Source organism: Lepidochelys kempii, chromosome 10 (genome assembly GCF_965140265.1).
Source record: "Lepidochelys kempii isolate rLepKem1 chromosome 10, rLepKem1.hap2, whole genome shotgun sequence".
In the NCBI taxonomy this organism is placed as follows: Eukaryota; Metazoa; Chordata; order Testudines; family Cheloniidae; genus Lepidochelys; species Lepidochelys kempii.
In genome coordinates, this window is record NC_133265.1 from 2,149,922 (window position 1) to 2,164,568 (window position 14,647).

General features: G+C 41.1%; 1 protein-coding gene across 1 annotated transcript; it reads left to right on the forward strand.

Moving 5' to 3' along the window:
- Positions 1–42: 42 nt before the first annotated feature.
- UBFD1 (ubiquitin family domain containing 1) lies at positions 43–8,878 on the forward strand. Its single transcript, XM_073361623.1, has 7 exons — positions 43–115; positions 469–750; positions 861–1,069; positions 2,292–2,357; positions 2,558–2,663; positions 5,846–5,928; positions 7,323–8,878. The coding sequence occupies exons 1-7, from the start codon at positions 88–90 to the stop codon at positions 7,431–7,433; spliced, it is 885 nt and encodes a 294-aa protein (XP_073217724.1). The 5' UTR covers positions 43–87; the 3' UTR covers positions 7,434–8,878.
- The last annotated feature ends 5,769 nt before the right edge of the window (positions 8,879–14,647 follow it).

A 14,647-nucleotide genomic window follows, 5' to 3' on the forward strand; every position in this document is an offset into this window, starting at 1 on the left:
GGGGGCGGGGTACGGGGCGCCGTGGGGGCCAATCCCGGCGCGCGGCGTTTCCCAGCACCCCCCGCGGGCGGATTGTACACAATCATCATGGCCGCGGCCTCTGCCTCCCCTGACGGTGAGAGTGGGTGGCCGCCGGGGCAGGGACCGTGCGGGGGCGGGGCCTGGCGCCGGGGTCGGAGGGCTGCCCCGGAGCTGCCCTGGGAGGACAGGGCCCCGGGCGGGCCCTAGCAGCTGCCCCGCGCCGTGGGGGGGGGGGTGCCCGAGTCTCGCGGCAGCCGGCGGGTGGCGTGTCCCTCCCCCGGCAGCCGGGGCCCGGCTGCGGAGCGAAGCGGCTGCCCTGGTGCCGGGGCCTCCCGCCCGGGGGAGCGCGGGGCCGGGGGCGAGCGGAGCCGCCGGCGGGGGACCTCCGCGGCGTTAATCGCCCGACCTGCCTCTCCCGGGGCTTTCCGGGTCTGTTTGTTCCCTCAGACGCTGATGAGCCCGGCATGGACACAGAAGCTCAGGACCTGCAGCTTAGCTGTGGAGATGCTGGGGAAAGCCATGCCTCTGCTGCTGGAAAAGCCCTGGAAATGGACCCGCTGCAAGAGGATTCAGCCATTTCACAGGCCTCAGTCAGCAACGGCGGCGATTCCGAGACTGGGAAGGATCTCGTAGAATTAAAAATCATTTGGAACAAAAACAAATACGATGTGAAGTTCTTGCTTGACAGCACAGGGGCTGATCTGAAAGAGAAAATCCACTCACTCACAGGTAAAATGTTGAGCATGCGGAGGTAACTACTTGCCATATAAGCTTGTTTCTCTTCTGACCAAAAATATACTCATGGGGGTTTAAAATGCTCTTTAATTCTTGCCTGGTAGGCCTTCCACCCACTATGCAGAAAGTCATGTTTAAGGGACTTCTACCAGAGGAGAAAACGTTACGGGAAATCAAAGTAACAAATGGTGCAAAAATAATGGTGGTTGGTTCCACTATCAATGATGTGCTAGCAGTAAATACTCCCAAAGAAGCTGGTCAACAAGAGGTGAAAGCTGAAGAAAATAAAAAAGAGCCGCTTTGTAGACAAAAGGTAAGTGATGTCTCAATAACTGTTGGCATAGGACAAGGAAAGCGGGGCTAGTACAGTTCTTGTGTAACGTTGTGTTCTAACCCTTGGGTTCCATTCCACTATGAAGTAGACTATTTCTTACTTACAATCAGTATTACAAGAAGGGACCACCATAGATGAGTTCTAACCGGAAATATTGGTGTCTAGTCCAGTGGAAGCCATAGATTCGCAAGTTCAGTGCTGCACTGCTGGCTGATGGAGCTCAGCAACTCAGTAAGACAAATGTTAGCAGCAAGGATTCACAAGAGACAGGCTTCATATTCCATTTTTAGTCTCCTCTTTTAGGTCAGGTGAGCAAAAATTGGTGGCTGTTCAGTCACCAATGTGAAACAACTTAATGATCTTAGTCCCATTTCTAGCAGTCTAGTTTCTATGTCTCCAAAACCATCTTCATAGTTGGTACCTAGTGGTCTCTTTTTTGGCAGCTTCATCAGCACAGAGAACACTGAACTCTCTCACATCTAAAAGTGTCGTCCGTCCCCCCCCCAAAGAAAGTTCAGCTACAGTGTGAGAAAGCATGCTCTCATGGCTGTGCTGCATCTGTGGTAGGGCTAAATAAAGGGCTTTTAATTCTAGTTGTTTTCAGCCGCATATCTTTCATCAGCAACAAATTCCATTAAAAGTTAAGATCCCCTGTTGGTCTGCAACTCTTTTATGAAATGTCCTTTTGTCTTTTTATAATCTATCATAGTTCGCATTTACTGTAAATTTCATCATTGTTCAAAGGTACTCAGCAAACTTGTCAGTTGCAAGCATGTTTTTCCTTATTAGTAGTGCTCTAATCTATTCTGGTTTTGTTGCTGTGTTACTTTATTAAATCTAGGGATTGTATTTCTGACAATCATTGAATATAACGCCTGATTATTACAATTGTCTTACTAAGGGATAACTCCTCTGTGATATTAAACTGATCCCTGGCTTTTGCACACAATAGAAGACGTTTTCCTTTTTTGCATCTTCTTTGGGTTTTGATTCTCACAGTATTCTTTAGTCAGTCATAAAAAAAATCCCTTTGGTTAACTAACTTTTAAAACTAACCAGTTTCTGTATGATAAATGACTTTTACCATATTTTTAAAAAAATGTTACATAGACCTATTGCACGGTATTTCAGGAAGTGGTCAGGAGTAAATTAAAAGCTTTGTGTCACGTTTCAGTAGTCTAACTTCTGGTTTTTGTTATAGCAACACAGAAAAGTATTGGATAAAGGAAAACCTGAAGACGTGATGCCTTCTGTTAAGGGTGTTCAGGTAAGTTAAATAACCACTTGGACCACTGTCCTGATCAGGAAATACACTACCAGCCCATTGTTCATGCTCCCTGAGACTTTTTCCAGATTTGTTTCCTCCTGCTATCTTAGTAGAATAACATAGATATCCCTTGTACTCTACAGCTTTTTCTTGTGCATTTTAAGTCTTGCATTTTCACTCTTCGTATTGTGTATTTTTAGGAACGCCTGCCAACAGTGCCCTTATCCGGCATGTACAACAAAACAGGGGGGAAAGTGAGGCTGACTTTTAAACTAGAGCAAGATCAGCTGTGGATAGGCACTAAAGGTAAGTGACTAAGACTATTACACAGCTAGTCAATACCTGGAGTATGTACAGACTAGACTTGTAGTCCCTTCTGACCTTAAAGTCTATCATGATTATCTAGTCTGACCTCCTGCACATTGCTGGTCACAGAACCTCGCCCGTCCACTGCTGTAATAGACCCATCACTCTGGCTGAGTTACGAAAGTCCTCATATCATGATTTAAAGACTTCAAGTTATGGAGAAGCCACCATTTACACTTGTTCAAATCTGCAAGTGATCCGTCCCCCATGCTGCGGAGGAAGGAGAAAAAACCCCAGGGTCTCTGCCAATTTGACCTGGGGGAAAATTCCTTCCTGACCCCAAATATGGCGATTAGTTAGTCCCTGAGCATGTGCGCAAGGCCCACCAGCCAGACACCTGGGAAAGAATTCTCTGTTGTAACTCAGAGCCTTCCTCATCTAGCATCACATCTCCGTCTGTTGGAGATATTTGCTGCTAGCAATCACAGATCAGGTACATGGCATTGTTGGCAGTCCCATCATAAAGATCAGTTTCAGTCCAGAATAAACTTTATTAAAGGAATAGCTCCAGCTCTTTGTATATTAATCATTCAAAATCAAATAGAAAAGGAGTACTTGTGGCACCTTAGAGACTAACCACTTCGAAGTAAGCTGTAGCTCACGAAAGCTCATGCTCAAATAAATTGGTTAGTCTCTAAGGTGCCACAAGTACTGCTTTTCTTTTTGCGAATACAGACTAACACGGCTGTTACTCTGAAACCTGTCAAAATCAAATGTTCACTCTGTTTCTTTCCCAGATAGGCTTTCTTCAGGCAGCTGAATATTACAAAATATTTTACGTATTTGTACTTGAAAAGCTTGAATTTATTTGTGTTACTATGCCATAAATAAGGTTAAGATTTTGTCATGGTTATTTTTAGTAAAAGTTGCCGGGGGGGCAGCACCCACGGGGGTTCGGAGCTCCAGGGCCACCCGCAGCAGCTTGGTACTCCAGGGCTGGCACCTGGGAGATCCACAACCTCTGTGACATAATCTTATTCTTAGCCATAACTCTCAATTGTGGATTATGATACTTAGCATTCATAACATTTCTTATTTTCAGAGCACTGCATAAGCAATTTAATCCCCACAGCACAGGGAGGCTAAGTGACTTGTCTAAAGCCACAGAGGGTCTCTCTTAGAGCTGGAATACTGCTAGGAACACTGGCACTGCTTTCATTATCTGTTCTAGGAACTGAAATGAGTTGGGTGACTTGTTTGCAATTGCACAGCCCTGAATCTAGTTTAGAGATGACAGCATGTGCAGCTGCAGGGAATTCAATTTACAATCTTGAAGACAGGCTAGCAGGAGCTGAAAGTGCTGTGGAGATAGCACAGTGTGCGGAGGACATCACTCTCAAATAATCCCTTGCTTCCAGATAACTAAAGGAACCCATGCCTTGCTCTTTGGCCAGAACGGGATGATGCTGCAAAAATGGGGAGAGGAATGGGAGGGACTTGTTGTCTGAGTAATAGAGCTTAACTGTACTGTTATGTTAGCTTGGATAACAATTTCCTGTTGCAAAATAATAATAATAGACACTTATATTGAGCTTTGCAAACATTAACTCCCATACAGCGTAGGTCTTCTTCCAAAGCCCAGCAGAAATCACTGGCTGGGTTCTGTGGGCCTGTGATGTCCAGGAGGTCAGACTAGATTACCATAATGGTCCCTTATGGACTTAAAATCTATGAATTTTTGGCGCCAATCCTGTGGCAACACCCAATACGGCGACTTCATTTGTGTTGGGGTAAATGACTGATGGAGAACTAGTCCTTTTACAGCATGGTGTTGAGTGTTGGTGCAGTCAAGTCAGAGTTGCTCTCCATTTCATTATTGATAGGTGTGTTCTATTGGCTAATTAGTGTTTGAATAATTGCTTACCTTTCCCTCTGCTACAGATTTTGAGGATTAATATTTCTAAAGCACCTTTTGATCCTAGGGCAAGCAACTTCCCCTGGCTGTGCCTCACTTTCCTTATCCGTAAAGTAACGCTGACCTGTCCATTTCAGAGATGTTTTGAGAAGTAATCAGTTAATGTTTGGAGGATGCAGAATAAGTGCCAAGTAATTTGCTCAGTAAATGATCATCCTTCCATCAATTTGATTGGAATTGATCTGTGACAGCTATAGGGTCAGGGTAATTATTGCATTAAAATGGAGAATATTGGTTTACATTTTTACATTTTTGTCTTCTCTATGGTGTAACAACAAAGTGCCTCTGTGCAGCTGCATTTCCTTATGTGTCTTTTCCGAGCAGTTGCTGCTTTCTGCATTGCGCTTCAAAGGGTGCTCCTCATTTAAGGTGTGCATTGCTTGGCTTATCTTCTATAATTAGAGCTTGTTTTTGTCTGTCTCTTGTTCTCAAAAAGATGAACTTAGAGTGTCAGACTGACGTGGGTGATGGAAGTAGGAGTTAAAAGGAAAGATTTTAGTTAAAAGTCTAAAGGAAGAAGTGACGACATAAGTCATAGATAAGAAATGAAAGACATCCATCGTGAGTCCTATGCGTTAGTAATTCCTCTTGGTCACAGCTGACTACCAAATCCATTATTTTGTAATGTTGTTATAGTCATTTTTTCAATATCTCTTGTATTTTCTCTCCCTTCTATACTCTTATTAATATTTGCCTTCCTATTTTTTTAATACCTTTATAATAACCACTAAATGCAGTCTTGTGCTGGAGACAGGAGTAGATCTTGATAGAGAGTTGTACACTTTTTTCATAGCTCAATTCTGCAGAAATTGGAAGGATGAAAAGAGTTAATTGTTTTACACACTTAAACCCTGATCCCACATACATATATGTAAGTGCTTCACTTTACAGTTGTGAGTCCTATCAATTTTAATGGGACTGATCACAGTAGTAAAGCTAAGCACATGCATAAGTGTTTGCAGGATCAGGATCCTATATTGGTTGGTGAAGAAGATTAGGTTTTCTGGTATTTAGAGGGGCTACCTGGCACAGTGAGTCATCAGAGTTTAGGTAGCAGGGACTGGGATTACTTGGAATTGTTTGCATGCTGCTATCCCCTGTCCCTCCCCCAGCAGAAGTGTGAGAGATGGTGTTTGAAGTCAATATGAAGCACTGTAGCAAAGCACTGCTGACATATCCCATGTTATTTTTATCCATTTCAATGTAGAGAGAACAGAAAAAATACCCATGGGGTCCATTAAAAATGTGGTGAGTGAACCTATTGAAGGACATGAGGATTATCACATGATGGTAAGTAATAATGGACTAATAACTTGACGCTAATACATTGAACAAGAAGTTTAAGTTAGAATAAGGCCAAGGCTGACAGCCTTGTTTTAAATGCTTCTAAAAGGTTGACCCTTCAGTATTGTCTGCTATTACAGAGTAAATATTCTGAGCAATATGAGCTGAATGGTTGCCATGACTTTGGGATATTGAACTGTTTCTACCCAAGCTTTAAAGCCATTTAAAATCCTATGGCTTGAAATGACGGCACAGCCACTGTCAGATGTTTAAATTTGGAGTATTTCCTAAAATGGTGTATCATTTTACTTAGGGACAGACTTTCAGAAGAGCTCAACTTTTCGGGTGCAGATTGGGTGCTGAACTCTTCTGAAAACCTGGCCATAATCCTATCTGATTTTATGCATATTTAACATTTGTCTTTTCAGTTTCTTCCTTTGTAACACTTATGTCCCTAACATTGGGGCCAATATGAATTCCACATCTTCAGCATTACTTTCCACTAAAGAACTCTGCCAGAACAATCTTTAGCTCAGTAAAAACTTAACTGACAGTTACAGTAGGAGAAAGTTAGTCGTCCTAGAGTGAACTTCCATCTGATCATTTTCTCAAAATAAACACTTTGTGGTGGTGATCCTTTGTCAGAAAAGAGGTTAGCTCTTGGTAGGTTAATTCCTATTCCATTCATCTTCTCTACCTGCCTCAGTGGAGGTAAAGAATTTTCCCACCCTCCATTTTAATGTATTGAATCTCTGAAAGGTTGGTATTGTGTTTAGGAAAGTGATACATATCAGGCAAGGGTAATGTTGATTCTGCTATGGGACTTTTTAAAGTCCAAGAGTTGCTTTTTTTCCAGTCAGGCCTGTCTTTTAAAGAATATCACTGTAACTAAACTTCGTAATGTTGAGATAAGTTTCTTAGACAGAAATTCCACTTCTTTCTTTGTGGGAGGAAAGGGGGAAATACCCTGAGAAAAAATTATCTGCAAGAGGAAGCTGTTCCATGCCTTTTCCAAACGTTCCATTTGTAATCACTCAGATGGAAGAGCAGCCTCTTCAGATTAGGGCATAAACTATTGCTCAAACCACAAGGATAGAGACTGTTGCCACTTCGTAGTTCTCCCTCCTGTTTACATCAGTCTATTTATTTTGACAATGGTATTTACCATTTAAATACAGAATACTTGCTGAAACTTCAGCTGCTACAATGCAGCCATCTGCCTCAGCCCTTGGTTGGCGTCTCAGCCCTGTGCACTGAATTAACTGGTTTAGATTTTTTTTCTAGGCGTTGTGCTGCAGATTCTGCTCCGAATATCAATTGACCATCCAGATTGTCTGACACCACCTGTTCTGTTTGTTTCCAATCTGTAAATGCTACCTGTTGTCCTTTTAATTTTGCAGGCATTTCAACTGGGCCCTACAGAAGCATCTTACTACTGGGTCTACTGGGTACCTACTCAATATGTTGATGCAATCAAAGACACAGTACTGGGCAAATGGCAGTATTTTTGAAAGCACACTCACCTCTGGCACAGGAGGCTGACACAAAACAAAGGACACTGCTGGGAGAGGCCTCTGACATCCCTGGATGTGACAGTCCTGGAACTTTATTAATAAAATATGATATAACGAGGCATTGACGGAAGCCAGAGGTGATGTTCTTTCACCATTAGTTTACTTTTAACTTAAAAATTTCAGCATCCCTTTTCTGCAGTCAGCTTCAATCATATTTAAAGTAAATACAATGGAAATCAATAAATCTTAATTCATAAACCATTGTGTGTAATACACTTAAATCTTCTGAGAGTAGATCTTCCAATTTAGTTTTCAGAAGAAAATATTACAATGTACTGAGGATTTTTTACTTGATTTGAACAAAAGACAAATATTTTCATAATTCTTCAGTTACAAACAGACTTAATTTAGTTATTTGGTTGTGACTGAGAGTTTGAAAACAGTTTTTTAAAAATTTTTGAACAGTATGCAAAATTGGGGTTTAGTAAGCCATATTACGCTGGCCCTTTTATTTCAGGTTTGACTTCTTTTAGTAGCAACATTTTAGCTTTTTTTTTTTTTTTTTTTTTTGTTTAAACCCAAAGATGCCCAGTTTCTCTGTTTTTTGTACCAGCAGCTCTGGGATGATGCTTGCAATGTTGCATATTGGGAGCAGGAAGATACCACTGTAGACTTTCTGTAGCCAAGATGGCTTGGTGCTGCTTATATCCCATTTCATGCAATTTCAGTCATTCTTTGTTGCTTGCATAGCTCTGCCCCTTTGTCTCTTTCAGGGGAATTCTGTTTTTATGAGCATCTTCTTTACCTTTTATGTTGGGGTCCAAAATCATATTGCAGCGAAGTCCTAACGCTGACCTAGTTGGCTGAGTTAGTATTGATTTTTGCACTCTGCAAAGGACTCCTGGAGTCAGTGCACTGCAATTGTAACAAAGATGATGCTAAAGGAAGTGAACCAAAGAGACCTTCCTATTAATTGTTGGGATAAGCTGGCCAAGATGCCACTTTATTTGGATACTGCATAGATAGGGTAGAATAGTCAGTCCTATGTGATCTGGGTTTGAAAAGTCCTAGTAATAAGGTCAGTGAGTCTTACAAAGTTTTGTACATGCACCCAACCACTGAGCTTTATCTTTAAAGGGTAAAGATGGTAAGGCTACATTTCAGCTTTTCTTTCCTCAAGTTTCCAACAAATTATTCTAGTTCTTTACCCTAGTTCTTTCTGATGTTCCTCATCTGTGGCTCATGACATTTTGCCTGTCCATTTAGCAGTTAAGTTAAAGTGCCATTTATCTCAGGTTTTCTGAGTGGACCCTTTCAGTCCCGGAAAAGTTCACACCCTTAACGGATTGTATTGCACAGCCAGGCTGAATCAGTCCTGCTATCGGTTTAACCTGCATATAACAGATCACTGTTCTGATTTTTATCTCCTGTGTTTTTTTTTTTTTAAAAAACACTGTACACTTCTTAGTATTGTTTGATACGTGTAGCTCAAAATTTTGTGAAATTGGTAGGGAAACATCCCTCTTTAGCAAAGGCTAAATTTAACATATTCCTTGTCTATATTTTATTTTATTTGAAATAACCATGTTGAAACTCAGCAGATACAAATTCCTGAATAAGTATTTTTATAAAGATAGATGGGGAGGAGGTCAGTTATGGTGTGGGCTTTTTTTTTTTTTTTTCTTCCCCAAATATGGTGGTTGCAAGTCAATTTGGATTAAGGTTCTCTATCTGCCTGTAGACTATTGGTGGCAAAATAATTTTGGTTCTGGTTTGTCTTTCCAGTTTGAACATCCCTGTAATATAAATCGGTGTTAAAGGTGTTCTTCTCCCCTTGTTTATAAATTCTTCACATACTTGTTACATCTGTAGCTTTAGATACTTCCTTTTCATATGAAAACCGGTACTATTGTGTCTTGCCATATAATATATACATTGTAACAGGGGTAGTTTTGAAGTAGTACAATGTCAGTTTCCTAGGACAACCTCTGAAAGCTCTTAGCAAGTGCATTCATTCTGGTAATAGAGTTGCTGTCAGTTCCATTACCTTTGAGCAATATGTAAAACTTAAATGCAGATATCGTGCTTTTTATTTTCTAATGTCCAATTTTAGTATTAAGACTAAAACTGCAGTATATGAAGGAAAGTGTATGTACTGTACCTACACCAGACACTACCGCACTCTACGTCAGTGCATAGCGAGAGGCAGTGACGCACGAAGCATTTTCTGTTCCTCATACTCATTCACCTACACCTTCACCCAACCTTGCTGATTCAGCGACTATCAGCTTCCACTCATTGCCTCACGTACCCCTGAACTTGTCCGTAAATCCACTTGTGTTCCCTCTCCTGCGCTTTCATTGGCTTCTCATTTGAAAGGCCCCACTGCATTCTGTTTTGCAACCCCTTCTAAACTCTCCAGTGAATTCAGGGTTCACACTCAATAATGTGGCTGAGCACACTCTACCACCAGTGCTTGTAGTTCTGTGGTAGTGGTGTACATGTGACCTCACCACTTCCAAGAGAGCAAGGGCACCTAGGACACGGAATCCAGTGTCACCTTTAATGTTCCTGTTTGCTCCTTCCCTGAGGATTTTCTTGATTCTACATCCTGTGCCTGGTAAAATAGATCACTGGTATTTAAAAGGACACTGTCAGTTAAAAAATTCTAGATCTTTACTTGTGTTACAAACATCTTATATTATTACAAATGAAGAAAAATATTAAATTCAAATGTACTTGTCCCTGTTTATGTACCTTGTTTCCTTTTTACCTTCATTTGATTTAGAACATGAAATCCGTTTAATTTTTGTTCACCCAATTTCACTTTCAGATTCTAAGGGCAGTTGTCTGGGTTACAACACAGCAAGGAGAGATGTGTCTAACCCGTTTTCATTGTTGGCTTTGGGTTTTTTGGTTATGTTTATTGGTTTAGGGTTTCATGAAAGTTTATTCTTAAATTCAACCTGAACTATTTCATTTTAAAGTTGACAGTGCCCCTTTAAGTTATCTCAGCTCTATTTGGAGTGACATGAAGCTTTGTGTCTTCTGGTATTCCCTAAAAAAGTAACTTAGGCTATGTCTACACTGGCGCTTTTGTATGTAAAACTTTTGTCGGTCAGGGGCCTGAAAAAACACGCCCCTGGCGGACATAAGTTACACCGACAGACGTGCTCGTGTGCACAGCGCTATATCAGCGGGAGACGCTCTCCTGCTGGCATAGCTACAGCCGCTCGTTGGGGGTGGTTTAATTATGCCGACAGGAGAGTTCTCTCTGGTTGGCATAAAGCAGCTACACGGGAGTCCTTACAGCAGTGCAGGTACATCAGTACAACAGTGCCGCTCTAAGTTCTTCAGTGTAGAAAGAGCCTTAATTCACTTTGTTCATAAAAAGCTAGGAATACACAGTGACTTCAGCATATGTTCTATAGTCTGCTGAGTCCAAGTGCCATTTGCTACTCTGTGTCATGACACTGAATTCTCCTTCTGTAACCATGGGAAATTCCTTGTTGGATCCAGGGTATCCATTGGTCCTAAGAGCCCAAGGAGCACATGGGCAGTGATGGAGTAAAGAGTACATTGGTATCTCCTTAAGTAATAGAATCATTTATTACAAAATAAGTGTTAGAAGTAAAGTACTAATAAAATAAATATTTCTAAATTGGCTGAATAAGATTAAAGATCATTCATATAATCCTTCCAGGGGGAGTTCTTAATTATGCTTATAAACAATACAGAAGTTGAGTACCTTCAGTTATTTTCACATTAAACCCTTTAATGGGGGGTTCTGTTCCCTATTCTAAAAGAATGTAATTCCCAATTAAATGGGATGTAGCACCCCATAATTAAGTAGTAGTGAAGGTGCTTTGCCCCACTTCTATGGTTACTGGCAAGCAAAGAAAGTATTTGGAATGCAAGTGAGGATATTTTTGGTGGGAATGAGGAAAGTATTTCCATGCACACAGATCCTAGATGCTTTTCGTATGTTGTCTGGCCAAAGTATCCATTTTAGCTATTCTAGGCATCAGTTCTTCTTCTCTGAAGTACAGTAGTACCAACCCATGTAAGTGAGGAGCCTCAGTGAAGTCGAACATCTCACGGTGCTGGAGCCGGTGCTACCGCTACCGATGTAGTAGCAAGCCTTTCGCTGTATTACTTTTGATCTTTGCTTGCCTGCATTTCTCATTTATCTCTGCTTGTTTTGAATGTAGTATTCACTCCATAACACTCTGCATCCCAAGCGTAAACACCTTCCTATCATATTTGCAAATCAGTACAATAAATGTTTTTAAATTTTTGCTGGGCACAAACATCAGCTGCACCAACTCTTCTGCTCAGTCATTTTTGTATGAAGAATTTTTAATACCTGTAAGTTTCCCATAGTTCAACCTTAAAATAAATCATGCGGTTTTCTTAGCACCAGTAAGTACATCTCAAGGATAATGTATTCCTAGCTTGGATAAGGATGCTCTTGGGGTGGTTAGTTGGGCAAAGTGACAAGAGAAAAAGAAAAAGTGGTTCAGGGGAAGAATTAGTTAAGAAACCGGTAACATGCAATACTCTAACTTGCCGCACATGCACACAGCCTGATAAATTATATAGATGTTTCCACACATTGTATCCACCATTTCATACGATAAGGGCCAAAGATAAACAGTTCATTTGCAATGCCATTTATATCAAAGGTGCCATATTTTGGTGGGGTTTTCTTCCTTTTTCTCTTTTACCAGACTCCAGCTTCCCTCAGAATAATTGCTGATGGAGCTATCAGGGCACTGGCATGTTCTCCTCAGAGCACAGGCTCTGTACTCTGTGATCCCATTGGTTGGTGTGCCAACTCAGTGGTACAAGTTTACTGTTTACTCCTCTCTCTCTCTCTCTCAGTATGCTTTCCCAAGGCACCTGTTTCATTTGGAGATTCATACTCTAGACTTTCACTGTCTGATAAGAGTTGATTCATTATTATGTTTATTGTCAGGGTCACTTTTATTATACTTGAGGGAGGGCAAGATCGCTGTAGCAAGTCATATGTAGAACACATGGTCATTTTACCTTCCAGCAAAAGATTTCCTTTGTGTGGCTCAATGAAGTTTACTATGTCTTACCCATATTCTAGGCAATTCATTCTTTAGTTCTATATGTTTAAAAAAAAAAGACCATGTTTAAGTTTTCACTGCAGAATTATTATAAAATGGAATATGTAAGTACCATATTTATGGTATTTTAAAATCTATTACCTATTTTGGAGGAGGGGGAGATGACAAATATTTAGTCTTAGATTTGCACTGCTGGATTTTTTTAAGCATAACCTTGACTGGTTATCCTATTGTTTTATTCTGTAAAATTAGTCTTATCTATTAAAGTTTGATAATTAAGCATTCTGTGTTTGAGTGATTTACATTCTACACACCCTATTTCCTATAGAAAACAGAATTCAAAAATCATCCCTGTTAGAGAATGACTTCATATGTACTAAGGACAGAAGGGGGCCACAGTTATCATCTAGTCCAACCTCCTGTATAACACAGGCTATAGAACTCCCCCTTCCTTGTAGTTTGGGGTGTGGGTGCTTTTTCTTTTTCCCCCTCTCTTGCTTACTGCGCTCTCCTTTTAAGTGTTTTCCCTGTTCAGGTTTTTGTGCTTGCAGTCTGTTTTTCATTTTTTCTCTTATCCTATCCTCACCCTTTTAATTTAATTAAAATGAACCAATAAAACTGTATTCTTACCAATCACTGATAAATTCATAACCCGTCCGAGTTGATCAAAGAAGGAGAAATTATCCTGGTACCAAGAATCAAGGTGTAGGTAATTTATAGATGCCAAAGGCATGCCTGTGGTCCACAGCATACTGGTCATTTCACAGTTTCGTTTCTGCTCCAGTGCTCCCGTGTTCCTTTATCTAATGCCCAGGAAGTCAGGATTCCAGTGTTACCTGTTGGCATTTCTATAGACTAGAGTGTCTGTGTTGGATGCTGACTTCCAAATGTGGATGAATTAGCTATGTAGTTTGTTCCTTGTATTATTTTAAAAAAAAAAAAAAAAAAGCTGTGAATTATGAGACACGAATATCTACACTGATGCTTAAAAATCAGGTTAGGTTTTGTTTTAAATGCTGGAATGTGCCTGTTGAGTGCGCACATCCTAAAAATGTAAACACATACAAGTATAATCTAAAATACAGTCAAAAGTCCCACTTTAACTTCCCAATCCACAGGAAGTGAGACCCTGAGGAAAAGTTTGACTTAATAGACAGGACTTGCACAGTCTGGGTTTGTACAGTCTCTAACACTCTGGGGTCCTAGTGTGCCACTTGCTAGTCACATAACTTTTCTACAGTTCAGTTTTCCCCATTTGCAAAATGGAGACGATTATGGCCTCTGAGATCTGTGGTTGAAAAGTGCTGTCTGTGTGCAGTAAGTAAAAACTTTGTTAGATTGCACCTTAACTCAGTGGGTCAGTGCACTCTACCTCCACCCAGCAAATTAAGCGTTCATTTCCAGACTTTCTAATAGCGGCAGGCTTTTTTTTTTTTTTAAGTATAATTGTTGGGAAAAAAAAGTTTAATTGTTTGGGTGTGAGCTAGACCTCATTAAAATCGCTTTGAGCTTGGTTGCTTTTTACCAGATATGTTTATGGATATCCATGTGGGGTTATTTTTAGGAGGCTAAAGTTTATTTAAATAGGGTTGATGCAGGAAGGGATCTCTACTTTCTGAAGATGTTAAAGTCTATAGGAAGGTAGCGTGCTGGAAATTTATACGTGTCTGGACTGTAGGGCCGTGGAGGTGGACGGACGCATGGTACTCCTGAGGGCATTCTGCACCAAAAAATTTAAAATTCTGTGCACAATATTTTAAATTTCTGCAAATTTTATTTGTCAAATAAATGTGGAGGCTCCAGCATGGCATTGGGGAGCACAGGCCCCTGGGCTGCACAGAGGTGGGAGATCACTGTGCAGCTCCCCCCCCCACAGGACACAGACTCAGCAATGAGGCTGCATCCAATCCTGACACAGTGCAAGGACCTGGCCTGCCCCAGAAACACCTTATGACCCTGCCCCTCTGTGTGGGCTGGCAGGCTCTGAGTGTGGAAGGGCTTAATGTGGGGGGGATCCATGTGTGCGGGAATCTGGCTGTGGGTGGCTCCATGGGGAGATCCCAGATGAGGGGGAATCTGAATGCACAGGGGCTTGTTGGAGGGTTCTGGGTGCAA